The sequence below is a fragment of the Pituophis catenifer genome, unplaced genomic scaffold, assembly GCF_029215685.1.
Source record: "Pituophis catenifer annectens isolate HBS135680 unplaced genomic scaffold, rPitCat1.0.hap2 SCAF_8, whole genome shotgun sequence".
In the NCBI taxonomy this organism is placed as follows: domain Eukaryota; kingdom Metazoa; phylum Chordata; class Lepidosauria; order Squamata; family Colubridae; genus Pituophis; species Pituophis catenifer.
In genome coordinates this window covers 80,019,728-80,046,442 of record NW_027256888.1, presented here as the reverse complement: position 1 = coordinate 80,046,442, position 26,715 = coordinate 80,019,728, and the positions used below count along the sequence as shown (strand labels likewise).

The following is a 26,715-nucleotide window of genomic DNA, read 5'->3' as shown; positions in this document are numbered from 1 at the left end:
GGCCCCCACGGAGAGGGCGCGTAACTTGGATGTCCTCCTGGACGCACGGCTGTCTTTAGAAGAGCATTTGACGGCCGTGGCCAGGGGGGCTTTCTATCAGGTTCGCCTGATACGCCAGTTGCGCCCCTTTCTGGATCGGGACTCCCTATGCACGGTCACTCATGCCCTCGTTACTTCCCGCCTCGACTACTGCAACGCTCTCTACATGGGGCTCCCCTTGAGGAGCACTCGGAGGCTCCAACTGGTGCAGAATGCGGCCGCGCGGGTACTTATGGGGGCGACATGGCGCTCCCACGTGACACCTCTCCTGCGCGAGCTGCATTGGCTTCCGGTGGTCTTCCGAGTGCGCTTCAAGGTGTTGGTTCTCATCTTCAAAGCGCTCCATGGCTTAGGACCCAGCTATTTACGAGACCACCTTCTGCCTCCGATAACCTCCCACCGGCCAACACGCTCCCACAGAGAGGGTCTCCTCAGGGTGCCGTCTGTCAGGCAATGTCGGCTGGCGACCCCCCGGGGAAGAGCCTTCTCTGTGGGGGCACCCGCCCTCTGGAATGAGCTGCCCCCAGGGATACGACTAATCCCGGACCTCCGGACCTTCCGCCGGGCCCTGAAGACTTTTTTATTTCAGCAAGCCGGGCTGGGTTAAAAATTTTTAATTGGGTGAATTTTATGGGTAACGGGGTTTTAAATTGGAGAAGCCTAAGATAATTTAATTTTGTTTTAATGTATTTTAATATTCGTATTGTGTGTTTTTAATTCTGGCTGTTCACCGCCCCGAGTCCTTCGGGAGAGGGGGCGGTATAAAAATTTAATAAATAAATAAATAAATAAATAAACAAACAAATAAATAAATAAATAAGATAGCTATAGATAAATAGATAAGATTAAATAGACATAGATAGATAAGATTAAATAGATTAGACATAGATAGATAGGTAAACAGATAGATAGATAGATAAACAGATAGATAGATAGATAGATAGATAGATAGATAGATAGATAGATAAATAAGATTAAATAGATAGGAAGATTAGACAGACAGGAAGATAGCTAGGAAAATAGATAAGATTAAATAGAGATAGATCGATAGATAAGATTAGACAGATAGGAAGATAGCTAGGAAAATAGATAAGATTAAATAGAGATAGATCGATAGATAAGATTAGACAGATAGGAAGATATCTATAGATAAATAGATAAGATTAAATAGAGATAGATCAATAGATTGATAGATAAGATTAGATAGAAAGTTAGATAGATATAGATAGATAAAATTAAATGGAGATCGATCGATCAATAGGTAAGATTAAATAGCTAGATTAGACAGATAGGTAGATAGATATAGATAAATAGATAAGATTAAAATAAATTAAAATTAAAATAAAAGATAAGATTAAATAGATAGACAGACAGACAGACAGACAGGCAGACACAGACAAATAAATTACATGTATTCTAAAACCAAGCCATCCCTCCTAGGGGATTTCTTTTTATAAGACCACGCTGATATTAGCTTAATGAACCCGTTTGCTGTAATTACGATATAAGTGATGAAGGGTAAAAAAAATAAATAACGCAGAAACAGGTGGTCCTTTTATATGTGCAAACAACGCAGAAAAGCTGCTTTCCGGCCCATATTTGTCTCTTTCGGGCTTGCTGGGATGTAATGAGGGATGAATATGCTGTGTGATGTCCCCAAATTTAATTTAATTACTCCCTGCCAGAGTGGGCGGCTAAAGCATTAGAGTGTTTTAAAGAGGACATTCTGTTTCCAGAAAATAAATGCCTTTTGATGATAAGCTATATTTTCTTGGGCAGAGTACCTATATGAAATAATGGGAGTCCTTATTTAGCTGGCAGGCTGTAAATTTCAGGGTATTTTAGCTACCCTGCTGCATTTAATTTGGGAGCCATGGGAAGCAGAAGAAACAGAATTTAATCCCGTTGCAAACAGCTCTTGAAGGAAACACCAGGTGGAGCTTTACCGAGGCTACAAAAGTTTGTATTTCTTGCTAAAGTAGGGAAAACGAAAGGTATTTTGGGCTCCCTACGCCAAAACAGAGAAACCAAATTAAGGCAATGCCGAATCTGAACCTGGAACGCCAGATGTTGCTGATGGCTTCTTCAAACATCTGGAGCGTTGAGGGGCTGCCACAAAGAAGAGGGAGGTCAGCCTATTCTCCAAAGCCCCAGAAGGCAGAGCAAGAAGCAACTAATCCAGGAGAAAAGCAACCTAGAATTAAGGAGAAACTTCCTAACGGGTGAGAACAATTAACCAGTGGAACAGCTTGCCACCAGAAATTGTGGGTGCTGCTCTATCACTGGAGGCTTCTAAGGAAAGACTGGAAAACCGTTTTGTCTGAAATGGTTAACAGGGTTTCCTGCCTGGGCAGGGGGTTGGACTAGAAGACCTCCAAGGTCCCTTGCAACTCTGTTATTCTGGATTTGAGTTTTATTTACTCAGGTAAAATGGCATCAACAAATTAGCACAGGGCCAGGTTATTTACAAGACCGTCCTGGCAGCTCAGATACGGTCGGCATTGCCGTCAGGGGTGGTCTTCAAAAATTTTAGCAAGGGGTTCTCTGCCCGGTTGCTGAGTGGACGTGGCCAAGGTGGGCGTGGCCTAGTCGGCCTTCTGCACCACAGAGTGGGGGTGAGGGTGATTTGCCCTCCCCCGGCTCCGGAGGCTTTCCTCAAGCCTCCGGGAGGGCAAAAATGGCCTCCCCAGGCTCCGGAGGCCCTCTGGAGGCCTGTTTTTTGCCCTCCCCGAGCCTCCGCATGCACCCTTCTTTCTTTCTTTCTTTTATTAGATTTATATACCGCCCTACTCCCGAAGGACTCAGGGCGGTGAACAGGCACAAAATAAAATACATAAATACAAAAGTTAAAAACAATTTAAAACCAAATTAAATAATATTGGCCCACGACAATTAAAATCCCAATAAATTTAAAACAAATTAAAAATAAATACATAATTAAAACCAGATTAAATAATTTAGCCCGAGACAATTAAAAATCCCAATAATTTAAAACAGATTAAAATTTGATTTAAAAGAATTTTAAAACAGGGGAGATTAGGCCAGGCCGGCTTGCTGGAATAGGAGAGTCTTAAGAGCACGGCGGAAAGTGTGCAGATCCGGGATCCTCCGTATCTCTGGGGGGAGCTCGTTCCAGATAGTTGGTGCCCCCACAGAGAAGGCCCTCCCCCTGGGGGCCGCCAGTCGACATTGTTTAGCTGACTGCACCTGAAGGAGCCCCTCTCTATGGGAGTGTACCGGCCGGTGGGAGGCTGCTTGTTGTAGTAGGCGGTCCCGTAAATAACCAGGTCCTAAACAATGGAGCGCTCTAAAGGTGGTAACCAAAACCTTGAAGCGCACCCGGAAGACCACCGGGAGCCAGTTCAGCTCGCGCAGGATGCATTTACCTGCATCCAAAATGGGCCACGTGGGAGCTCCTGGGAGGGGTGAGGTGGGTGGGGCCAGCCAGGAGTGGGATTTGGGGGTTCTCCGAACTGCACAGAATCTTAGCTAGAGGTTCTCCCGAACCCCTGTGAACCCCCAGCAGCCCATCCCTGCAATGCCCCTATCCCCTTCCCCTAAATATTGCCATCTGATGGGAACTAGGGAATATGACTTTTCCCGTGGCAGTCCCTGTCCCATCAATGTTTGTTCCCAGCTCAGAAAATGAGCCAACCAGGACAAAACCAGGCATGATGCAAACATTTTAACCTAGTTAAATTAAAACAACTAAGAGCCTTGATAGTACAGTGGTCTACGCACCCTGTTATTAACACAGCTGCCTGCAATTTACTGCTGGTTCGAATCTCTCCAAGGCTCAAGGTTGACTCAGCCTTCCATCCTTTCTAAGGTAGGTGAAATGAGGACCCAGTTTGTGGGGGCAATAAGCTGACTTTGTATAAAATATACAAAAGAATGAAGGCTATTGCTTAACGCATTGTAAGCCGCCCTGAGTCTCTGGAGAAGGGCGGCATATAAATCAAATTAAAAAAAAATAATAATAATTGTCCAATCTTTTTCTTGAAAAACCTCCAGTGATGGGAACAGCCATGCAGGGGGGATTTGATTTAAATCAAGTCGATTTAAATCGCAATTTCAATCATGGATTTCAATCACTAGCAAAAAGGCTTGATTTCAATCAGCTCGATTTAAATCGTAATTTTTAAAAGAGCAACTGTCGTCTCCGTCCCGCAGCGGCTCCTCCTCTGACTCGCTGTGGACTCACTGACAGTCCCAATATTGCAGAATATATATACAGCCTCCTGTGCTACATAACTAGGCTCCACTTCAGTGGTGGGTTGCTCCCGGTTCGCAAGAACCGGTAGTAAAAATTTGTAGTAGTTCGGAGAACCGGTAATAACATTGGCTGGCCATGCCCCCGAACTGGTCCCCGGCCCGGTCGCCGCTCGCTTACCCCGCCCACCTCATCAGAGGCTTTTTTTTTCTTTTAAAAGCATTTTTTCTACAACCTCTTCAGCGGAAAAAATGCTGTTAAAAGTAAAAAAAAAAAAAGCCTCTGATGATCCCACAGCTCAGCTGGGATCATCAGAGGCTTTTCAAAGCATTTTTTTCTGCAACCTCGAAGAAGTGGTAGAAAAAATGCTTTGAAAAGCCTCTGACGATCCCAGCTGAGTTGCCTGATCGGCAGAGGCTTTTCAAAGCATTTTTTTTCTGCAACCTCTTAAGGTTGTAGAAAAAATGCTTTTAAAAGTAAAAAAAAAAAAAAAATTGGCCACGCCCACACAGTCACATTACCCCCTCACCAAGCCACACCCACAAAATAAGCCACGCCCACAGAACCGGTAGTAAAAATTTTTAGAACTCACCCCTCCTCCCCTTCATGCTGAATAAACTCAATTATGAATGGCTCTTAAATAGAAAACTATCTTTAGATAGATTTTTTTTTTTACTCCAAAAGCATTTTATTAAAATGAATTTGATAAAAAAAAATCTGATTTAAATAAAAAAAAAATCTGATTTAAATTTTTAAAAATCCAATTTTGGTTTGATTTAAAAAAAAAAATCATTGATTTTTATCCACCCTGCACCCATGTCTCCAGGAAGGAAGCTGTTCCATTAATTGTTCTCCCTGTCAGGAAATTCCTCTTCATTTTTCATTTCCAAGTTGGATCATGGTGGCTCAGCGGTTAAGAAGCTTCCTCAGTTCAGCGAGTCTCTAAAAGGATGCAAATGACTAGTTTTCTGCAAGGAATTTAAATCCTTCCATTCCCCACCATCCGGTCAGAGTTGAAGAAGCTTCTTGGATGAGAAGTGAAACCTCTTCAAAGAAAAACTGGAAAATCCAGTTGCCCCTTGAAACAGCAGTTGTCCTCTGGGACAACTGAGGACACAGACAAATCTCCAAGTGGCCTCAATGACTCACTTAAAAGAATACAAATGACTAGTTTTCTGCAAGGAATATAAATCTTTCCATTCCTCACCATCCGGTCAGAGTTGAAGAAGCTCCTCGGATGAGAAGTGAAACCTCTTCAAAGAAAAACTGGAAAATCCAGTTGCCTCTTGAAACAGCAGTTGTCCTCTGGGACAACTGAGGACACAGACAAATCTCCAAGTGGCCTCAATGACTCACTTAAAAGAATACAAATGACTAGTTTTCTGCAAGGAATATAACTCTTTCCATTCCCCACCATCTGGTCAGAGTTGAAGAAGCTCCTCGGATGAGAAGTGAAACCTCTTCAAAGAAAAACTGGAAAATCCAGTTGCCTCTTGAAACAGCAGTTGTCCTCTGGGACAACTGAGGACACAGACAAATCTCCAAGTGGCCTCAACGTCTCTCTAAAAAGGATGCAAATGACCAAGGAATATAAATCCTTCCATTCCCCACCATCCGGTCAGAGCTGAAGAAGCTTCTGGGATGAGAAGCGAAATGTCTTCAAAGAAAAAAACAGAAAGTCCAGTTGCCTCCTGAAAAAAAACACTTTTGGGACAACCAGGATCTGGATGGCTGAGAATCGCCATAAACTTCTCTGCACTCTTTCAAGGGCCTCAGATCTCACAGTTTAATCCACCTGATGTTTAAAGAAAAAAATTCCTCTAATTCTCCTTTTTTTTTTTTTTTAGTGTGGGAAAGACAAGCTAGGCTGAATCTCACCCGCTTAGCTGCAAACAGGTTGTTGGACTTTCAGCTTAGGAGCCGAATCTGTATTTTGGTCACGTCCGAAAAACTTAGATACGCCACGTTTCAGGATCCAAATTTAACTGACCAAAAAATAAATAAATTAAAAGGAGGTTTTTCGGCCTTTTCAAATGTTGTTTTCGAGAGCAACTTCCTATGGGTGCCTTAAACACGATGGCTAAAACTCCTCGCTGAAATGTTAAGGCTGCAGCGTTCGGCCCCCACGTTCAAAATTCCTAGCATAATTTGGTTTCTGTCCCAAGAAACCCTCAATCTCAAGAGTTGAGAAAATAAACAGAGATCAGGAGAACTGGAGTTCAGATTTGAAACTGAAGCTGTCCTCGGCTCGCAATGTTTGATTTTAAGAAATCCCTGGTCCCATTCCTTCAGTCATCGAAGATGCTGAGCTATCAACTTCTCTGCATAAGGACCAGGAAATCACTTCCCGATGGAAGTTCTTAGTAACTGAATGAAATAACAGAATAACAGAACTGGAAGGGACCTTAGAGGTCTTCTAGTCCAACGTCCTGTTCAAGCAGGAAACCCTATACCTGTCAGCCCCAGAGGCCATCTTTTTTTTGAAATCTTCAGGGCTGCCACATTTAGTGCTGTGGGAAACTGGGAGAGGGTGGGGATTGGCATGGAGTCGCAGGGATATGTAGCCATAATAACATTCCTTTCTCAGAGAGTCAAGGACGTTCAGCCTGCACCTGGAGTAGCATATCTGGGAGGCATCTCCATGTCAGCACTTCAAGCTGCATTTACTCTAGTGCTGACATAAGAAGGAGAAGCGAAGGCGTCTGGAAAGGGACGTTTGACTTTTCACCTACTTATTTTCCCTGGAGATAATATCCCCTAGGAGATGGGATGGGAGGGGGGAAATTCCTTTGAGCTGGAGCAGTAGATTAGGTGTAGAATGACTTGGAAGATGGCCAATGAGTGCAGGGGAGTAGGGAACGGAAAGGGAAGGTTTTGGGGCTGGAAGTCTGGGTTGGCTTCGATTGGAGTCGGGTTTAGAATGTCGTGCTTAATAAATAGGAGTTTTTCTTCAAAGACTTTGTTTGAAATGCAATTTATTTGAGACAACCTCGAAACTTGACACTCCAATTGAGACGGTGCTTTGATTGGATCATGGGATGGACATGTGGGTACAGGGGAAGAGACTTGGACTTTCTTTTGGGTAGGGAAAACCTGGAAGATTTCAGATTCGGGTTTTCCCAGATGTGCCAATATGACATCTCTAATAAAGTGGAACTTTGAGGAATTTCTAGCCTCGGAATTTTTGTTTCGTTGGGGAGTGTTCCTTGGAACCTGGACGTTACCATTTTAGACAAATGGCTGTCCAGTCTCTTCTTAGAAGCCTCCAGTGATGGAGCATCCACAACTTCTAAAGGTAAGTTGTTCCACGGATTAATTTTTCTCAGTGTCAGGAAATTCCTCCTTTGTTCTAGGCTGGCTCTCCTTCACTGGTTTCCATCCGTTGCTTCTTGTCCTGCCCTTCAGGTGCTTTGGAGAATCGGTTGATCAGTGGTCTGAAGTGATTGAATCATTGCAACTGGGACTCATTGTTGTTGTTAGTTTGAGGGACGTTTCTCAAAGTAATGTCTTTCAAACTGACAACAACAACAAAAAAAATGAAGATGCTTATGTAAAATATTTCCCTCCCTGCGTTTGTGTGTGTGTGTGTTTGAGATACGGCACAATGGTTTTCCCTCAGCTTATTTTGCAAGACCACCTGGAGTTTCCCAAGATTGCGCTATCAAACAAGGCGATGAAAGTTCCTGTAGATTTTTTTTGACAGGAAACGAATGGAAAACTAAAGAAAAACAGATGGCTAATGCTCCGGTGTGTCTGGATATTTTTTTAAAAAAAAAAATAAACAGAACAAAACATAACAAAATCCACAAACAGTCAAAATAGCAATCTTCGCTCCCCACACAAAATGCCTTCATCACACTGTTCCATCAACAACGGTTCTTGGTAGATATCTCCTTAAAACCTATTTCTTTCAGTTAGCCGGGCTGGCCTCATTTTATATTGTTTTTTAAAATTGATACTGATTTTAATTGAAATGTTTTAAATTATGGGCCAAACTTTATTTAATTATTTTAAAACTATTTTAACTTTGGTGTACAAATGTTTTATTTTTGGCTGTTCACCGCCCTGAGTCCGAAAGGAGAAGGGCGGTATAGAAATTTAAATAAATAAATAAATAAATAAATAAATAAATAAATAAATAAATAAATAAATAAATAAATGTCAGTCTATGCAGTGCACTAAGCCAGGATCTGCTAAAAACATGGCTGGTGAATAAGCCGAATTCAGCTAACCCGCCACATTATATCTCTGGGTTTCTTCTCAAGGCAACTCAATACGATTCACCATTTAGGCCAAACTGCTCTTGAGAGTTGGAATAATATAGAACAGGGATGGCTAACCTTTTTGCCATTGTGTGCCAAAAGTGGGGGGAGCGTGGGGGGGGGTCGTGTGTGCAGGTGCCCATGCCCCTAATTCAATGCGTCCCGCCCCCCTGCGCATGCGCGCGTGACACACATCCCCCGTGCTCCCCCCGCTTTTGGCACGCGATGGCATGGTGGGCCTAATAGGCCCATTTTTTGCCCTCCCCAGGCTCCAAGAAAGCCTCTGGAGGCTGGAAACGGCCCGTTTGCTGACTTCCGGTGGGACCGGAAGTCCCGTTTTTCGCCCTCCCCGGGCTCCAGAGGCTTTCTAGGAGCTTGGGGAGGGCAAAAACGGGCCTTCCCCACCCCCCACAGAGGCCCTCCAGAGGTCGGAAACAGCCCTTTTGCTGACTTCCGGTGGGACCGGAAGTCCCATTTTTCGCCTTCCCTGGGCTCCAGAGGCTTTCTAGGAGCTTGGGGAGGGCAAAAACGGGCCTTCCCCACCCCTCACAGAGGCCCTCCAGAGGTCGGAAATAGCCCTTTTGCTGACTTCCGGTGGGACCGGAAGTCCCATTTTTCGCCTTCCCTGGGCTCCAGAGGCTTTCTAGGAGCTTGGGGAGGGCAAAAACGGGCCTTCCCCACCCCCCACAGAGGCCCTCCAGAGGTCGGAAATAGCCCTTTTGCTGACTTCCGGTGGGACCGGAAGTCCCATTTTTCGCCTTCCCTGGGCTCCAGAGGCTTTCTAGGAGCTTGGGGAGGGCAAAAACGGGCCTTCCCCACCCCCCACAGAGGCCCTCCAGAGGTCGGAAACAGCCCTTTTGCTGACTTCCGGTGGGACCGGAAGTCCCATTTTTCGCCTTCCCTGGGCTCCAGAGGCTTTCTAGGAGCTTGGGGAGGGCAAAAACGGGCCTTCCCCACCCCCCACAGAGGCCCTCCAGAGGTCGGAAACAGCCCTTTTGCTGACTTCCGGTGGGACCGGAAGTCCCATTTTTCGCCTTCCCTGGGCTCCAGAGGCTTTCTAGGAGCTTGGGGAGGGCAAAAACGGGCCTTCCCCACCCCTCACAGAGGCCCTCCAGAGGTCGGAAATAGCCCTTTTGCTGACTTCCGGTGGGACCGGAAGTCCCGTTTTTCGCCCTCCCCAGGCTCCAGAGGCTTTCTAGGAGCTTGGGGAGGGCAAAAACGGGCCTTCCCCACCCCCCACAGAGGCCCTACAGAGGTCGGAAATGGCCCGTTTGCTGACTTCCGGTGGGCCCGGAAGGCCTGAAAATCAGATGTGCGAGCCAGAGCTGAGCTAGGGCAACGCTCGCGTGCCCACCGATATGGCTCCGGGCGCCATCTGTGGCATGTGTGCCATAGGTTCGCCATCCTGGATATAGAACATAGAATAATACGTTTGGAAGGGACTTTGGAGGTCTTCTAGTCCAACCCCCTGCTCGAGCAGGAGTCCTGATATCATGCCGAAAAAATGGCCGTCCAGTCTCTTCTCAAAAGCCCCCAATGATATTAGAATGTGCAGAAATGAACAGATTAACACTAGCAATTAAGGAGAGAGAACAAACGAAATATTATACGATTATGGGAAGTATTTTATCAACGGTTAGAGAATAAAAAAAAGGAATCTGGAAATGAAGAAGACTGAAGAAAAATAGAAAATATATTAAGACAGAGCTATAAATAAGACGACCATTGTTAGCATATGTATGACGAGAATAACAATGTTCAATATTATTGTTGTACTATTATTAGAAGATAATAAGAAGGAAATGAAGAGTATGATAATGTTTAATGGTTTAATGTATTGTAATTTTGAAGTTTAGAGAAGTAATGTGAATGCGAATGATGTTGTAAATGTTGAAGGATGTTGCACAGAGATAGTTGTACCCAGACAACACACTGCTTAAGGAAAGATGGAATGTAATGTATTTTAAAAATTGAAAAATAAAAAACTTTTTTTTTTTAAAAAAGAAGAAAGCCTCCAATGATGGAGCCCATGATGTTGAACAAGCATCTGTTGACCCAACAGATTGAGTATGCAAAACAAATGATGTCCACTAACAATCCAGCAAACTTTGAGATTATATAACTACCTAAGGGCATCATGTGTGAATGCAGGCCTTAGATTTACAACCGAGCTGATGAATCATGTTTTGTGAAGATAAGCACTATACAGTGTAATGTGTGAACCTGGATAGAAAGACAGAAGGTATCTCCTAACATAAATGGACAAGAAGAAGTCACCTGGTGATCTATGTTATAACATTTATAATTTATTGGGAATAAATTATGATGTCCACAGGTGTGTAGCTTTAGCAATACGGATAGTCCTCGATTTACGGCCGCAATGGAGACCAGATTTTCTGTTGCTAAAGGCACCAAGTCACCTGGTGATCGTTCCAAAGTCTTCCAGCCAGCTTTCATGGCTAAGACAAGACTAGAACTCACAGTCACCTGGTGATTGGCCCAAAATCACCTAGCCATGGTCATCACATACCCATGCCCAATGTTATATGTGATGACCAGCTTAACCAACTGGCTAGGTGATTTTGGGCCAATCACCAGGTGACTGTGAGTTCTAGTCTTGTCTTAGCCATGAAAGCTGGCTGGGAGACTTTGGAACGATCACCAGGTGACTGTGAGTTCTAGTCCTGCCTTAGACATGAAAGCTGGCTGGAGAACTTTAGGCCAATCCCCAGGAGATGGTGAGTTCTAGTCCCACCTTAAACGTGAAAGACAGTTGGGTGACCCTGGGCAAATCACCAGGAGACTGTGAGTTCTAGTCCACCTTACACATGAAAGACACTTGGGTGACCCTGGGCCAATCACCAGGAGATGGTGAGTTCTAGTCCCACCTTAGGTATGAGATCCAGCTGGGTGGCTTTGGTGGCTTTGGCCCCCCCCCAGTCCAACCTACTTCATTGTTGTGCAGAAAACAAGAGAAGGACGGAGTCTTAGGTTATTTACTCATTACTTAAAAAGTAATAAAGGTGGGGTTGAAAAAAAAATCCATCAGTAAGCAAGCAAGCAAGGTCATAGGTGCCCTTTCCAGAGGTTCTCAAGTGGTCCTCGCTATATTGCAACAACATTTCCCGCCAATCACACATAGAGGGACGTTGGCACCGGGTGATGTAAGCACTGCCTACAATGACAAAGTCAGTGTAGCCCATGCCTTCATCCACCTCTTCAGTTGGAAGCCCCGGAGATGCACTGCAGAGGGGAAAAGCGGCTAGATCCAGGGTCTCAAATCGTCCTGTTTTTTTCCTTCCCCCCCTCTCTTTCTGTTTCTGTCATCTCTATCCATCTCTCTCTCCCTCCCTCTTTCTGTTTCTATCATCTCTATCCATCTTTCTCTCCTTCCCCCCTTTCTCTCTTTCTCTCCCTCCCTCTCTCTGTTTCTTTCTGTTTCTATCATCTCTCTCCATCTCTCTCCCTCTCCCTCCCTCTCTTTCTCTTTCTGTCTCTATCATCTCTATCTTTCTTTCCCTCCCTCCCTTCCTTTCTATCATCTCTATCCATCTCTCTCTCCTTCTCTCTTCCTGTCTTTCTCTCCCTCCCTCCCTCTCCCTCTTTCTTTGTTTCTATCATCTCTATCCATCTCCCCCTCCCTCCCTCCCTCCCTCCCTCAATCTCTTTCTATTTCTATCATCTCTATCCATTTCTCTCTCTCCCTCCCTCCCTTTCTCTCTCTCCCTCCCTCTCTTTCTCCTTCTGTTTCTATCAACTCTATCAATCTCTTTCCCCCTCCCTTTCTCCCTTTCTCTCCCTCCCTCCTTCTCTCTCTCTCTTTCTGTTTCTATCATCTCTATCCATCTCTCTCTCTCCCCCTCCCCTCTCCCTCCCACCCTCCCTCTCTTTCTCTCTCCCTCCCTCCTTCTCTTTCTATCATCTCTATCCATCCCTCCCTCCATCCCTTTCTCTCTTTCCCTCCCTCTTTCTCTTTCTGTTTCTATCATTTCTCTCTCCCTTCCTCCCTTCTTCTCTCTCCCTCTTTCTGTTTCTATCATCTCTCTCCATCTCTCTCTCTCTCTTCCACCTTCTCTTTCTGTGTGTATCATCTCTCTCCATCTCTCTCTCTCTCTTCCACCCCCTCTCCCTCCCTCCCTCTCTTTCTGTCCTTCTCTCTCTTTTGGCTTTGGACCAGCCACTACAACTCCTCTCTCCCGCCCAGAACTGCCAATCTGTATTCAGGAGAGGTGAAGGCTGACTCATGTCTGTAGCGATGGACTGCGTAAAAATAGCTCAGTCACTTTTACATCTTTTCAATCAGCGAGGAGACTTATGTTAAATATATCTCGCTGGGAACGCTCCATGCAGCTCTAAAATTCTGGGTTTCAGGAGCTCTCACAGGCCGGATTGTTTGACTTTCGTCAATTGGAGCTGGCAGATGTTGGCTGCTGTATTTGCTTAGAGAGAATAGCTACACTCTTGCCTTTGTTTCCAGAGAGGAGTAAATAGCCGGTGGCGTTTTTTTTTAATGCCTTTCAAGATTGCAAAAAAAGTTGGAAGGGACCTTGGAGGTCTTCTAGTCCAACCCCCTGCTCTGGTAGGAATCCCTATGCGATTGCAGACAAATACTTATCCAACATCTTCTTAAAAACGTCCAGTGTTGGAGCATCCACAACTTCTGGTGGCAAGCTGTTCCACAGATTAATTGTTCTAACTGTCAGGAAATTTCTCCTTAGTTCTAAGTTGCTTCTCTCCTTGGTTAGTTTCCACCCATTGCTTCTTGTCCTGCCCTCAAGTGCTTTGGAGAATAGCTTGACTCCCTCTTCTTTGTGGGCAGCCCCTGAGATATTGGAAGACTGCTATCATGTCTCCCCTAGTCCTTCTTTTCATAAGACTAGACATAACCAGTTCCTGCAACCGTTCTTCATATGTTTTAGCCTCCAGTCCCCTAATCCTCTTGGTTGCTCTTCTCTGCACTCTTTCTAGACTCTCAACATCTCTTTTGTAATGTGGTGACCAAAACTGGATGCAGTACTCTAGGTGTGGTCTTTAATCCACGTGGTGCTCTAAAATGCATTTCTTCCTGTGAAGAAGGAGTGTTTCCTACAAGGAGGAGGAGAAGGAGGTGGAATAGAAATATGAGAAGGAAAAGGAATGAGGAGGAGGAGGAGAAGAAGAAAGAGGAGGAGGAGGAGGAAGAGGAAGAGGAGAAGAAGTAGAAGTAGGAGGTGGAAGAGAAATATGAGAAGGAAAAGGAATGAGGAAGAGGAGAAGAAGAAGAAAGAGGAGGAAGAGGAGGAGGAGGAAGAGGAGGAAGAGGAGAAGAAGAAGTAGAAGTAGTAGGAGGTGGAAGAGAAATATGAGAAGGAAAAGGAATGAGGAGAAGGAGGAGGAGGAGGAGGAGGAAGAGGAAAAGTAGAAGTAGAAGTAGTAGTAGTAGTAGCAGTAGGAGGAGGAGGAGGTGGAAGAGAAATATGAGAAGGAAAAGGAATGAGGAGGAGGAGGAGGAGGAGGAGGAAGAGGAAAAGTAGAAGTAGAAGTAGTAGTAGTAGTAGCAGTAGGAGGAGGAGGTGGAAGAGAAATATGAGAAGGAAAAGGAATGAGGAGGAGGAGGAGAAGGAGGAAGAGAAGGAAGAGGTGGAAGAGAAATATGGAAGGAAAAGGAATAAGGAGGAGAAGAAGAAGGAGGAGGAGGAGGAGAAGAAGAAAAAGAAGAAGAAGAAGAAGAAGAAGAAGAAGAAGAAGAAGAAGAAGAAGAAGAAGAAGAAAGAGGGGGGGCTGCTGGGGGTTCGAGAGAACCTCTAGCTAAGATTCTGTACAGTTCGGAGAACCCCCAAATCCCACTCCTGGCTGGCCCACCCACTCCGCCCCTCCCAGGAGTCCCCATGTGGCCTGTTTTTGATGCAGGCAAGTGCAGGGCGTGCGCGGAGACTCGGGGAGGGCGAAAAACGGGCCTACTGGAAGTTTGGGAAAGCCGGAAATGGTCCATTTCCGGCCTCCAGAGGGCTCCCAGAGCCTGGGGAGGCCGTTTTCGCTCTCCCGGAGGCTCGAGAAAAGCCTCTGGAGCCTGGGGAGGGCAAAAACATCCCCACCTTCATAGTGCAGGAGGCTGACTAGGCCACGCCCACCATGGCCACGCCCACCCAGCAACTGGGCAGAGAACCCCTTGCTAAAATTTTTGAAGCCCATCCCTGCATGCAAGCGTGATAAAAACAATTTAAAAAAACCCCCCAAAATTCTACTTATTTGTTCTGTAAAAGACACATGTTGCAAAATTCCAATTATCTCAGTCCCTCGGTTGCACATGAATAACGCATTTTATTTTTTTTAAGCTGACCTCTGTTATAAATTATTTCAGCTGCTCATGTGCTATCACCCCAATCAAAGGTTAGGATTTTGTTGATAGCAAAACAGGCTGGGCTAATTAATTGTTTGGCGACTTGCTTCTACCACTATCTATTCCTGCCGAAGGTTTTTTTTCATGCAATTAGGAGATACATTTCAACATTCCTATTTCTTTTTTAGAAATAACATTTCGCATGAATGCAAGCATGCAAGCATGTAAGGTTGGCCCTACCTAAAGACAAAACAGGGAAGGTTTCCAAACGCAGGGCCCCCACGCAAAAGCATCACAATTTTTGGTAAGTTGAGATTCATAGGCCCTTATTCCTTCCTTCCTTCCTTCCTTCCTTCCTTCCTTCCTTCCTTCCTTCCTTCCTTCCTTCCTTCCTTCCTTCCCTCCCCTTTCTCCCTAGCTCATTCCTCCCTCCCTTTCTTCTTTTCCCTCCCTCCTTCTCTCCCTCCCTAATTCCTTCCTTCCTTCCCCTTTTTCTCTAGCTCATTCTTCCCTCCCTTTCTTTTCCCTTCCTCCTTCTCTCCCTCCCTAATTCCTTCTTTCCTTCCTTCCTTCCTTCCTTCCCCTTTCTCCCTAGCTCATTCCTCCCTCTCTTTCTTCTTTTCCCTCCCTCCCTCCTTCTCTTCCTCCCTAATTCCCTCCCTCCTCCCTTCCTTCCTTCCTCTTTCTCCCTAGCTCATTCCTCCCTCCCTTTCTTCTTTTCCTTCCTTCCTTCCTTCCCCTTTCTCCCTAGCTCATTCCTCCCTCCCTTTCTTCTTTTCCCTCCCTCCTCCCCTCCCTCCCTAATTCCTTCCTTCCTTCCTTCCTTCTTTCCTTCCTTCCTTCCTTCCTTCCTTCCTTCCTTCCTTCCTAGCTCATTCCTCCCTCCCTTTCTTCTTCCCTCCCTCCCTCCTTTTCTCCCTCCCTAATTCCTTTCTTCCTTCCCCTCCTCCCTCCCTCCCTCCCTCCCTCATCCTCGACCCTTCCAGTCCCTTTCTCCCTCTTTCCTCTTCCTTTCCTTTCTTCCTCTCTTTCTTTTTTATTTCTTTTCTTCCTTCTTCTCTTCCTTATCCTCCCCTTCTTCCCTCACACACACAAGCACAGAAAGAAACACACAAACAAGCGCACCGAAATTTCTGAAACAGGCCAAAAAGTTTGGCTGAGAAAATTAGTGCCTCTTTTTTCTTGCCTATTTCTTGGACCAGGATTTCCATTTAAAGTCATCGCGTCTCGCCTTGTATGTTGTAGTCTAGTTTGAAATTAAATGTGAAAAAAGGCACAATACAAAGATGCTTAAAAGTCAACTATTGGGACAATTCGCTTCCATCTGAGCAAGTGTTTACCATCCTCAGCAGTTTTAAGCTGCTTGACTTCAACGCCCAGAATTCTCCAGCCAGCATGCTTAAATATGATAAGACCCAATTTTCTCTTTTAAAAATACTCTAAAGTGTTCAGGTGTTGCCAAATCTTTGCGAAGCTAATTAGAAATTCCGGTTTTGCACTGAATAAATGTTACTTTTTCCACTGGTGCCCTTTTTTTGCAACACACCCAAATAACTTTTTAACTTATTTTGGTCCTATCATAAATCGATGCAGCAGGATGGATCGATTTACATCCTTCACCAATCCTGAGATTAGTGCAAGCCGCTGTCTAACAGATTTTTGCAACAATATGGACTAGAAACTTCAGATGAAAAAAGGTTTGAGACTTCCAAGACACTGTGCCCTGCATCTAATGCACATCACATCGTATAACTGAACCAACAATTCTACACAATCATAACACACCCATAGCCACTACCTTTTCCTGGGATGTTTCAAATTCTCAGCCTATTTTATTCTTGGATTTCTTAGTGGTCTCCCATCCAAGTACTAACTGAATTTAAGCCTCCTTGGTTTTCCCGGACAGCCACAGAGGTTGCTTAGAAATACACGTCGCCTAGTGCCTTTTACACCAGTGTTTCAACTCCCAGAACTTCAACTCCCAGAATTCCCCAGCCTTGGCAGCTTTAAACTGTGCAGACTTCAATTCCCAGAATTCTCCAGTCGGAATGCTGCCTGGGGAATTCTGGGAGTTGAAGCCTACAGAGCTTAAAGTTACCACAGAGTTGAGAAAAAAACACTCTTTCAGACAATTGACTCAATGCTGCATTTGCCATCTGGATATTTTCTATAAACAGCTATTAGCCTATTTAATAACATTTGAGGATAATACTCAAGAATGAATTTATTTTTTTTAATCTAGAAAAGATGCTCAGTCGCTCCCAGTGAATTTTCCTGAATTTGGGAGCGGGATGCAAAGCAAAACGACGTTTTCAACCAGGGTGGATTTGATTTAAATCGAGTTGATTTAAATCACAATTTAAATCATGATTTAAATCACTCGTAAAAAGGCTTGATTTAAATCGACTCGACTTAAATCATAATTTTTAAAGAGCAACCGTCATCCCTGCTACTCTTTGACCCACTGTTGACTCACCGATAGTCCCAGTGTTGCAGAATATACAGCCTCGTGCTACATAACTAAGCTCCATTTCATGCTGAATAAACTAAATTATTTATGTATCTTAAATAGAAAACTATCTTACGATAGATTTTTACCCCAAAAGTTTTTTATTAAAATAAATTTGATAAAAATCAAAAAAATCCGATTTAAATCAAAAAAATCTGATTTAAATCAAAAAAATCTGATTTTTTTAAAAAAAATCATTGATTTTTATCCACCCTGTTTTCAATTTTAGGCAACCAGTGGGCCAGGCTGTAGCGAGCCAACCATGAGCACTAAATAAAATTTGACTTTTACTTGAGTTTGTTTAACGCATCAGCAATCCAGGCTAACTATATGGATAGGTTTCAGAATCCACTCCTCACCTGCTCCACAGATTAATTTGGGGGGTACTACTATATTACTAAGAGCAAGGGGAGAGCCAGTTTGAGTATAGTGGTTTAGGCACCAGGCTAGAAACCAGGAGAGGGTGAGTTCTAGTCCCACCTTAGGCATGAAAGGCAGCTGGGTGACTTTGGGCCAATCACCAGGAGACGGTGAGTTCTAGTCCCACTTTGGGCCTGAAAGGTGGCTGGGTGACTTTGGGCCAATCACCAGGAGACGGTGAGTTCTAGTCCCACTTTGGGCCTGAAAGGCAGCTGGGTGACTTTGGGCCAATCACCAGGAGACTGTGAGTTCTAGTCCTGCCTTAAGCATGAAAGCTGATAAGGTGATTTTGGGCCAATCACCAGGAGATTGTGAGTTCTAGTCCCACTTTGGGCCTGAAAGGTGGCTGGGTGACTTTGGGCCAATCACCAGGAGACGGTGAGTTCTAGTCCCACTTTGGGCCTGAAAGGCAGCTGGGTGACTTTGGGCCAATCACCAGGAGACTGTGAGTTCTAGTCCTGCCTTAAGCATGAAAGCTGATAAGGTGATTTTGGGCCAATCACCAGGAGATTGTGAGTTCTAGTCCCACTTTGGGCATGAAAGGGGGCTGGGTGACTTTGGGCAATCACCAGGAGACTGTGAGTTCTAGTCCTGCCTTAGGCATGAAAGCTGATAAGGTGATTTGGGCCAATCACCAGGAGACTGTGAGTGGACCCCCCTCCTCTTTATGGCAGCCCCTCAAATATTGGAAGACCGCTATCCTGTCTCCCCTGGTCCTCCTCTTCGCTAGCCTAGCCAGATCCAAATCCTGCAACCGTTCTTCATATGTTTTAGTCTTCAGGCCTTTTATTCATCTCAGTTGCTCTTCTCTGCATTTTTTTCCAAATATCTCAACATCTTTTTTTTTGTAATAGCCCCTGCTATTCAGATACACCTTTCCTGCACATGGGGGCTCCTATCTATTTCTGGTGAATATTAGCTCTTGTTAGATATTTATTTTGGATAAACAAGTTGGTCGGATGAATTTGGTTACTACTGATTGACTCACAGCAAGAGGCATGATTCGGTGATCAGCGGCAGGGAAAGATTTGATGCACCCCCACCTAGATATATTTTGGATCTGAATGGAGGGGGATAAAGAGGAATTTGGGATGGCAGAGGATCTTTTTTGGGGGAGGGGAGATCTCCAAAGACAAATCCCACCTCTTCCCAACATTTTTTTTTAATAAAAGCAGGACTAGCACAAGAATCCTTTACTGTTTTCGTCCTAAAGCAGGGGTGAAATCCAGCAGGTTCTGACAGGTTCTGGAGAACCGGTAGCGGAAATTTTGAGTAGTTCGGAAAACCGGCAAATGCCACTTCTGGCTGGCCCCAGAGTGGGGTGGGAATGGAGATTTTGCAATATCCTTCCCCCAGGAGTAGGGAGGGAATGGGGATTTTTCAGTATCCTTCCCCTGGAGTAGGGAGAGAATGGAGATTTTGCAATATCCTTCCCCCAGGAGTGATGTGGGAATGGGGATTTTGCAGTATCCTTCCCCAGGAGTGGTGTGGGAATGGGGATTTTGCAGTATCCTTCCCCTGGAGTGGGATGGGAATAGGGATTTTGCAGTATCCTTCCCCTGGAGTGGGGAGCAAATGGAGATTTTGCACTATCCTTCCCCTAGGAGTAGGGAGGGAATGGGGATTTTGCAGTATCCTTCCCCTGGAGTGGGGAGCGAATGGAGATTTTGCAGTATCCTTTCCCCAGGAGTAGGGAGGGAATGGGGATTTTGCAGTATCCTTTCCCCCAGGAGTGGGGAGGGAATGGGGATTTTGCAGTATCCTTTCCCCCAGGAGTGGGGAGGGAATGGAGATTTTGCAGTATCCTTCCCCTGCCACGCCCACCAAGCCACACCACGCCCACCAAGCCACGCGCCCACAGAACCGGTAGTAAAAAAAAAAATTAGATTTCACCACTGCCCTAAAGATCTCTGATCTGGCACCAAGTGGACTTCTTAAGGTGCAGATCTTCAGGCAAGGACATCTGAAGGAAGATCTAGAAGCCCCTTGGTCTAATCAGAGTGGATCTTACGATCACCCTGGTTCAGAAGGCACCTTCTGGGCCCAAAATGGGTTCGCCTTTTAGGAAATCGGTCCATCTCCAGTCCAATGAGCTACCAAGAAGGGGAAAAACGTGACTTGTAGTAATTTTACGGAGATGTCCATGCATTTCTCCAGGCACCAAAAACAGAAGGAGGGCACCATGGTTGTGTCCTAGGACAGGGGTCTCCAACCTTGGCAAGTTTAAGCCTGGCGGACTTCAACTCCCAGAACCTGGCGGACTCTTCAACTCTGGCTGGGGAATTCTGGGAGTTGAAGTCCGCCAGGCTTAAATTTGCCAAGGTTGGAGACCCTTGTTCTAGGACAGTGATGGCTAACCTTTTTGCCATGGTGTGCCAAAAGCGGGGGGAGTGCGGAGGGGGGGATGTGTGGGAGGTCGCGCGTGAGCATGCCAACACCCATAATTATATGCGCCCTGCCCCCGCACATGTGCACACTCCTCCCCCGCTCCTCCCGCACTTCCGTTTTTTGCTCTCCCTAGAGCCGTGATGGCGAACCTATGGCACGGGTGCCACAGGTGGCACGCGGAGCCATATCGGTGGGCACGCGAGCTCAGCTTCAGCACGCATGTGTGTGCCAGCCAGCTGATTTTCGGGCCTTCTGGGCTCACCAGAAGTCAGGAAACACAATGTTTCTGGCCTCCGGAGGGCATCTGAGGGGGTGGGGAAGGCCGTTTTTGCCCTCCCCAGGCTCCTAGAAAGGCTCTGGAGCCTAGGGAAAGCAAAAAACGGGCCTACCGGGCCCACCGTGCTATCACATGCCAAAAGTGGGGTGGGGCACATAGAATTTTGGATGTGGGCACGCGTGCATGTGACCCCACCGTGCTCCCTCCGCTTTTGGCACACGATGGCAAAAAAGTTAGCCATCACTGCCCTAGAGCCTCTCTAGGAGCCTGGGGAGGGCAAAAACGGCCTTCCTCACCCTCCCGGAGGCCCTCCGGAGGCCGGAAACTGCCCGTTTACCAACTTCCAGTGGGACCGGAAGGCCCGTTTTTTTGCTCTCCTCAGACTCCAGAGCCTCTCTAGGAGACTGGGGAGGGTGAAAACGGCCTCCCCCCCCGTCCCAGGCTCTCTGGAGGCAGGAAACAGCCTGTTTACCTACTTCTGGTGGGCTCAGAAGGCCCGAAAATCAAGTGGAGCTGAGCTCGGGTACCCACCCATATGGATCCGCGTGCCACCTGTGGCACGCGTGCCATAGGTTCGCCATCACGGTTCTAGAAGGTTCCATGAACTTCTTGGTCTACTCATCAGCCCTGAGATTTCCAAGATTTCACAACAGCTTCTCTTTTTCGAGTACGGTCCAGGTTGATTAAACGCCGTCCCACCTGCCCCAACGAAGTGGACTTCTGGTGGACAAAGTGGACCTTTTCAGCTTGCCATCAGGTCCAGCTCGGCCCCATCCCTCAGGGACCCCAACGTTGTTTCTGGAGGGGATCATAAAAAAGAGTTGGGGGGGGGCAAGGAACCCTTTCAAATCTCTGAGAGGCATCTCAGGAGCTTCTGCAAAAGGGACTGATGGAAGGTCACTGTGAAGGAGACCTGTCCGATGCAGCTGTCCGCACTATCCAAAGTTTGTTAGGATAAGTTTTTTTCGCGTGGTCTCCCACTAAAGAGAACAAGCATTAAATAAGAGATTCCACGCCAGAGGAGTGCGCGTAGTTATGCATTTGAAATACGAGCTATACTGTATATAATTTTGAACAGATAAGGATGAAGTATATTTGATGTATGATTTCTTAGTATGTATAAACACTGTGCCTCTGAAGGAGGTAGAGATTGTATATTTTTCTTTTATAATGGAAAAATTTAATAAAGTATATTAAAAAAAAAAGAGATTCCACGCCTGTTGGAACTTAACGTGCCTTCCCTAATTATTAGCTGCATTAAAGGTAAAGGTTCCCCTCGCACATACGTGCTAGTCGTTCCTGACTCTAGGGGGCGGTGCTCATCTCCGTTTCAAAGCCGAAGAGCCAGCGCTGTCCGAAGACGTCTCCGTGGTCACGTGGCCGGCATGACTCAACGCCGAAGGCGCACGGAACGCTGTTCCCTTCCCACCAAAGGTGGTCCCTATTTTTCTACCTGCATTTTTTACCTGCTTTCGAACTGCTAGGTTGGCAGAAGCTGGGACAAGTCACGGGAGCTCACCCCGTTACCCGGCACTAGGGGATTCGAACTGCCGAACTGCCGGCCTTTCGATTGACAAGCTCAGCATCTTAGCCACTGAGCCACCCCTGTATTAGCTGCATTACTGGGCTGTAAAGTTTCTACCTTTATCAGAATCAAACAGAAAAAAATCCTGAGATTTAAAGCAGGTGTTGTAGCTGTTTGGGTGCCTCTTAAAGACTGCAAAACGATAACCATAACTTTCTTTCGGCGTTGTGTTATTGGCAAGTTTCGAACAGAAGGCGAGTCTGGCTTGTGACTCCAATCCTTCCTTGGATTTTTGCAAGAAAGATTTTTTTAAAAAAATCTTGCAGCCTTCGACGTGCTGTTCAGGATTTATTTATTCATTTATTATTTATTAATCATAAAGGATGTGTAGAACGGGTGGCTGGCAGTTAAAATGAGCTTTAAATGTGGACATTTCGTCCCCTATCGAAGGTGTTTTTGGGGGTGGGGTGGGGTTTCCCAATCTTACATGAGAGATCATTGTTAGTGGGCCAGGTTGTTATTCTTGGGTTTCTCCGTAGGTAGCCAACTGAATACGGATTGATAGAGGAGAATATTGGTGGCTCAGGGTTGAAATGAGGGGGTCCTGGGAGCTTGGTTGTTTTCTTGAAGACGTTTCATCACCCATCTAGGTAACATCATCAGTGCCAGAAGGGAGTGGGGGTTTTAGCACTGATGATGTTACCTCGTTGGGTCAGGAAACGTCTGCAAGAAAAACACCAAGCTCAGAAAGCACCAAGGACCCCACAGTTCTTCTCTTCCTCTTCCTCCTCCTCCTCCTCCAACTCCCTTCTGGCACTGATGATGTTACTTAGTTGGGTCATGAAACGTCTGTAAGAAAAACACCAAGCTCAGAGAGTACCAAGGACCCCACAGTTCTCCTCCTCCTCCTCCTCCTCCTCCTCCTCCTCCTCCTCCTCCTCCTCCTCCTCCTCCTCCTCCCACTCCCTTCTAGCACTGATGATGTTACTTAGTTGGGTCATGAAATGTCTGTAAGAAAAACACCAAGCTCAGAGAGTACCAAGGACCCCACAGTTCTTCTTCTTCTTCTTCTTCTCCTCCTCCTCCTCCTCCTCCTCCTCCTCCTCCTCCTCCCACTCCCTTCTAGCACTGATGATGTTACTTAGTTGGGTCATGAAATGTCTGTAAGAAAAACACCAAGCTCAGAGAGTACCAAGGACCCCACAGTTCTTCTTCTTCTCCTCCTCCTCCTCCTCCTCCTCCTCCTCCTCCTCCTCCTCCTCCTCCTCCTCCTCCTCCTCCTCCTCCTCCCACTCCCTTCTAGCACTGATGATGTTTCCTAGTTGGGTCAGGAAACATCTGCAAGAAGCAACCAAGCTCAGAGCACCAAGTTCTCCTCCTCCTCTGCTTCCACCTCCTCTCCACAAACCCCACTCCCTTCTAGCACTGATGATGTTACCTAGCTGGGTCACGAAATGCCTGCAAGAAAACCACCAAGTTCAGAGAGCAACAAGGGCCCCAGTCCTCTCCTCCTCCTCCTCTCCTCCCTTCTAGCACTGATGATGTTACCTAGTTGGGTTAGGAAACATCTGCAAGAAAAGCACCAAGCTCTGAGAGCAACAAGGGCCCCAGTCCTCTCCTCTTCCTCCTCCTCTCCTCCCTTCTAGCACTGATAATGTTACCTAGTTGGGTCAGGAAACATCTGCAAGAAAACCACCAAGTTCAGAGAGCAACAAGGGCCCCAGTCCTCTCCTCCTCCTCCTCTCCTCCCTTCTAGCACTGATGATGTTACCTAGTTGGGTTAGGAAACATCTGCAAGAAAAACACCAAGCTCAGAGAGTATCAAGGACCTCACAGCCGTTCCCCCCTCCTCTCCAGAAATCCCCCTCCCTTTTAGCACTGATGATGTTACTTAGTTGGGTCATGAAATGTCTTCAAGAAAGCCACCAAACTCAGCGAGCTTCAAGGACTCCCAAATTTGGATTTAAAGCCAAAACTTTGTTGGGTCGCTGGAGGGCCTAACCGGAGAACAATGATTCCCATGTTTGATCCCTTCTAGGGGGGAAGATAATCAGCTCTCCTGAACCAGAGATAAAATACGGCCGTGCCAACACTTGCCGACCCCTGAAATGTGCGAGGCCGAAGCCGTCCTACTTACCAAACGACAGGACGAAAAAGAACGGCAGCCAGCAGAGAATGAAGACCCCGACCACGATGGCCAATGTCTTGGCTGCCTTCTTCTCCCTGGAGAACTTCAAAAGCCGGACGGAGAGCGAGCTTCTGAAGGTATGTCTCTTGGTGCTGGCCAACGAATCCTCCAAGACGTTCCGGCAATGGATCCTAAGCACCACTTCCATGGATTTGTTCCGTTCTTTCTTGACCCCAGCTTCGAGGCTCTTGGTGGTCCTCCTGGCCACCACGTAGATGTTGAAGTACATCACCAGGATGACCAAGAGGGGCAAGTAGAAGGAGAAGAGCGACGAGAAGAGGGCATAGCCGGGTTCTTCCGTGATGGTGCAGAACTCCTCGCTTTCGGGAGGCTCTTCCTTCCAACCCAAGAGGGGCCCGATGGAGATGACCATGGAGGAGAGCCAGACCACCCCCAAGATAACCACGGCCTTCTTCTCCGTCATAATGGTGGGGTACTTGAGAGAATACTTGACCCCGATGTACCGGTCCACCGAGATGATGCACAAGCTCATGATGGAAGCGGTGCAACATAGGACGTCCACGGCGGCCCAGATGTCGCAGAAGATGCGGCCGAAGACCCACAGATCCAGGACCTCCAAGGTAGCCGAGAAGGGCAGGACGGTAGTGCTGAGGAGCAAGTCCGCGATGGCCAGGTTGATGATGAAGTAGTTAGTGACCGTCCGCAAGTGCCTGTTGCAGGCCACCGAGAGGATGACCAAGATGTTGCCCACGATCGCCAAGAGGATGAAGATGGCTAGGAAGACCCCGACGCCCACCGACTGCAGGCTCAGTCCCTGAGTTACGGAGGCGCTGGTGTTGGAGAGGGCATCTTCTCTGCTCAAGGACCCGTTAATCCCACCGGCTTCTCCTGTGTGGTTCCCATTCAAGCTGGCATTAATCCGGTCAGTGAAAGTCATTCTTTTTCAAAACAGCTCGGTCTCCATCGGGGACGGAGGCTCAGCAGCGCAACGGGGAGAGGGGCAGGCTTGTCTCTCCCACCGCTCCCCTACTGCATCCCGGGAGGAAGGTTGACCCCTGCTGAAAAAATCCCAAAGCCCCCTCCCCTTTTTTTAAAGCATATGCAGATAGTCCCTTCCTTCCTTCTTCCCTAATCTTTCTTTCTTTCTTTCTTTCTTTCTTTCTTTCTTTCTTTCTTTCTTTCTTTCTTCTTTCTTTCTTTCTTTCTTTCTTTCTTTCTTTCTTTCTTTCTTTCTTTCTTTCTTTCTTTCTTTCTTTCTTTCTTTCCCCCACTATCTCCCTCCCTTAGCAGACAGTTCCTGCAAAGGTCGACTCTGTCTTAACATCGCTCACCGCTTCCTCGGTCTCCAGCCACGCATCCCTGGCAGATTTATTCCACAAAGGAGCTGGATCTCAAGAAACTCACCTTGCCTGGCTTCCCCCAATCTCCGTGCCTTCAGGCATCTATTCTCCTTTCTCTTTGGGGTATAACAAACCTTAAGGCACCCCCCCCACCTCCCCCCCCCGTCGTGCTCTCCAAATCCAAATCCGGAATATTTGACAGCAGCAGAACTCTTTGGGTTATTCTGAGGGCCTTTCCATGATCTGGGAGAGGGAAAGGAAGGGAAGGGAAAGGAAAGGAAGAAAAGGAAAAAAAAGGAGAGGAAAGAAGGAAGGAAGGAAAGTGAAGCAGAAGAGAAAGAAAAGATAAAGTGGGTGAAACGATGGAAGGAGGGAAGGAAGGAAAAAAAGGAAAGGAGAAAGGAAGGAAGGAAGGACAAGCCCGAGGGAAAGAAAGGATGAGGTGGGTGAAATGAAGGAAGGAAGGAAGGAAGGAAGGAAAGACAAGCACAACAGAATGGAAGGATAAAATAGGTGGATGGGTGGGTGGAAGGAAGGAAGGACAAGCACAAAGGAAAGGAGGAAGGAAAAAGGAAAGAAGGAAGGAAGGACAAGGACAAAGGAAAGAAGAAAGAAAAAAAGGAAAGAAGGAAGGAAGGAAGGACAAGCCCGAGGGAAAGAAAGGATAAAGTGGGTGAAACGAAGGAAGGAAAGATAAGCACAGAAGAAAGGAAGGATAAAATGGGTGAGCTAACGGAAGGATGAACGGAAGGACAAGCACAAAGGAAAGAAAGGATAAAGCGGGTGCAATAACGGATGGCTGGATGGAAGGAAGGAAGGAAGGAAGGACAAGCACAAAGGAAAGAAAGGATCAAACGGGTGAAATAATGGAAGGAAGGAAGCAGAAGCACAAAGGAAAGGAAAGATAAAATGGGTGAAATAATGGAAGGAAAGAAGCAGAAGCACAAGGGAAAGGAAAGATCAAGTGGGTGAAATAATAGTAGGCAGGAAGGGAAGAAGGAAAGAAGACAAGAAAGAAAAAGAAAGAAAGAAAGAAAGAAAGAAAGAAAGAAAGAAAGAAAGAAAGAAAGAAAGAAAGAAAGAAAGAGACTCTTCACTCCTTCCCGGTCTCCCTCAAAGCCTCCTTCATCCCGCAAAAAAAATAAATAAAAATAAAAAGAACCGGCGCGACCCTCCGGACAGCGAAGCGGGCTCAATCCGGCGCCTGCCCGCCTGCCAAGCCCGGGCGAGGCCGCTCCGGTGCAGCGCGGGGGTCTCGGGGGCAGCGGGCCGGC

General features: G+C 46.5%; 1 protein-coding gene across 1 annotated transcript in view; it reads right to left on the bottom strand.

Moving 5' to 3' along the window:
* The window catches only part of ADRA1D (adrenoceptor alpha 1D), a 59,494-nt gene extending 34,278 nt beyond the window's left edge, over positions 1 to 25,216 (bottom strand). The window contains exon 1 of the mRNA XM_070948678.1: positions 24,090 to 25,216. Within this exon, the coding sequence (XP_070804779.1) occupies positions 24,090 to 25,038 (949 nt within the window). The 5' untranslated portion in view covers positions 25,039 to 25,216. The remainder of the gene's footprint in view (positions 1 to 24,089) is intronic.
* Positions 25,217 to 26,715: the final 1,499 nt, after the last annotated feature.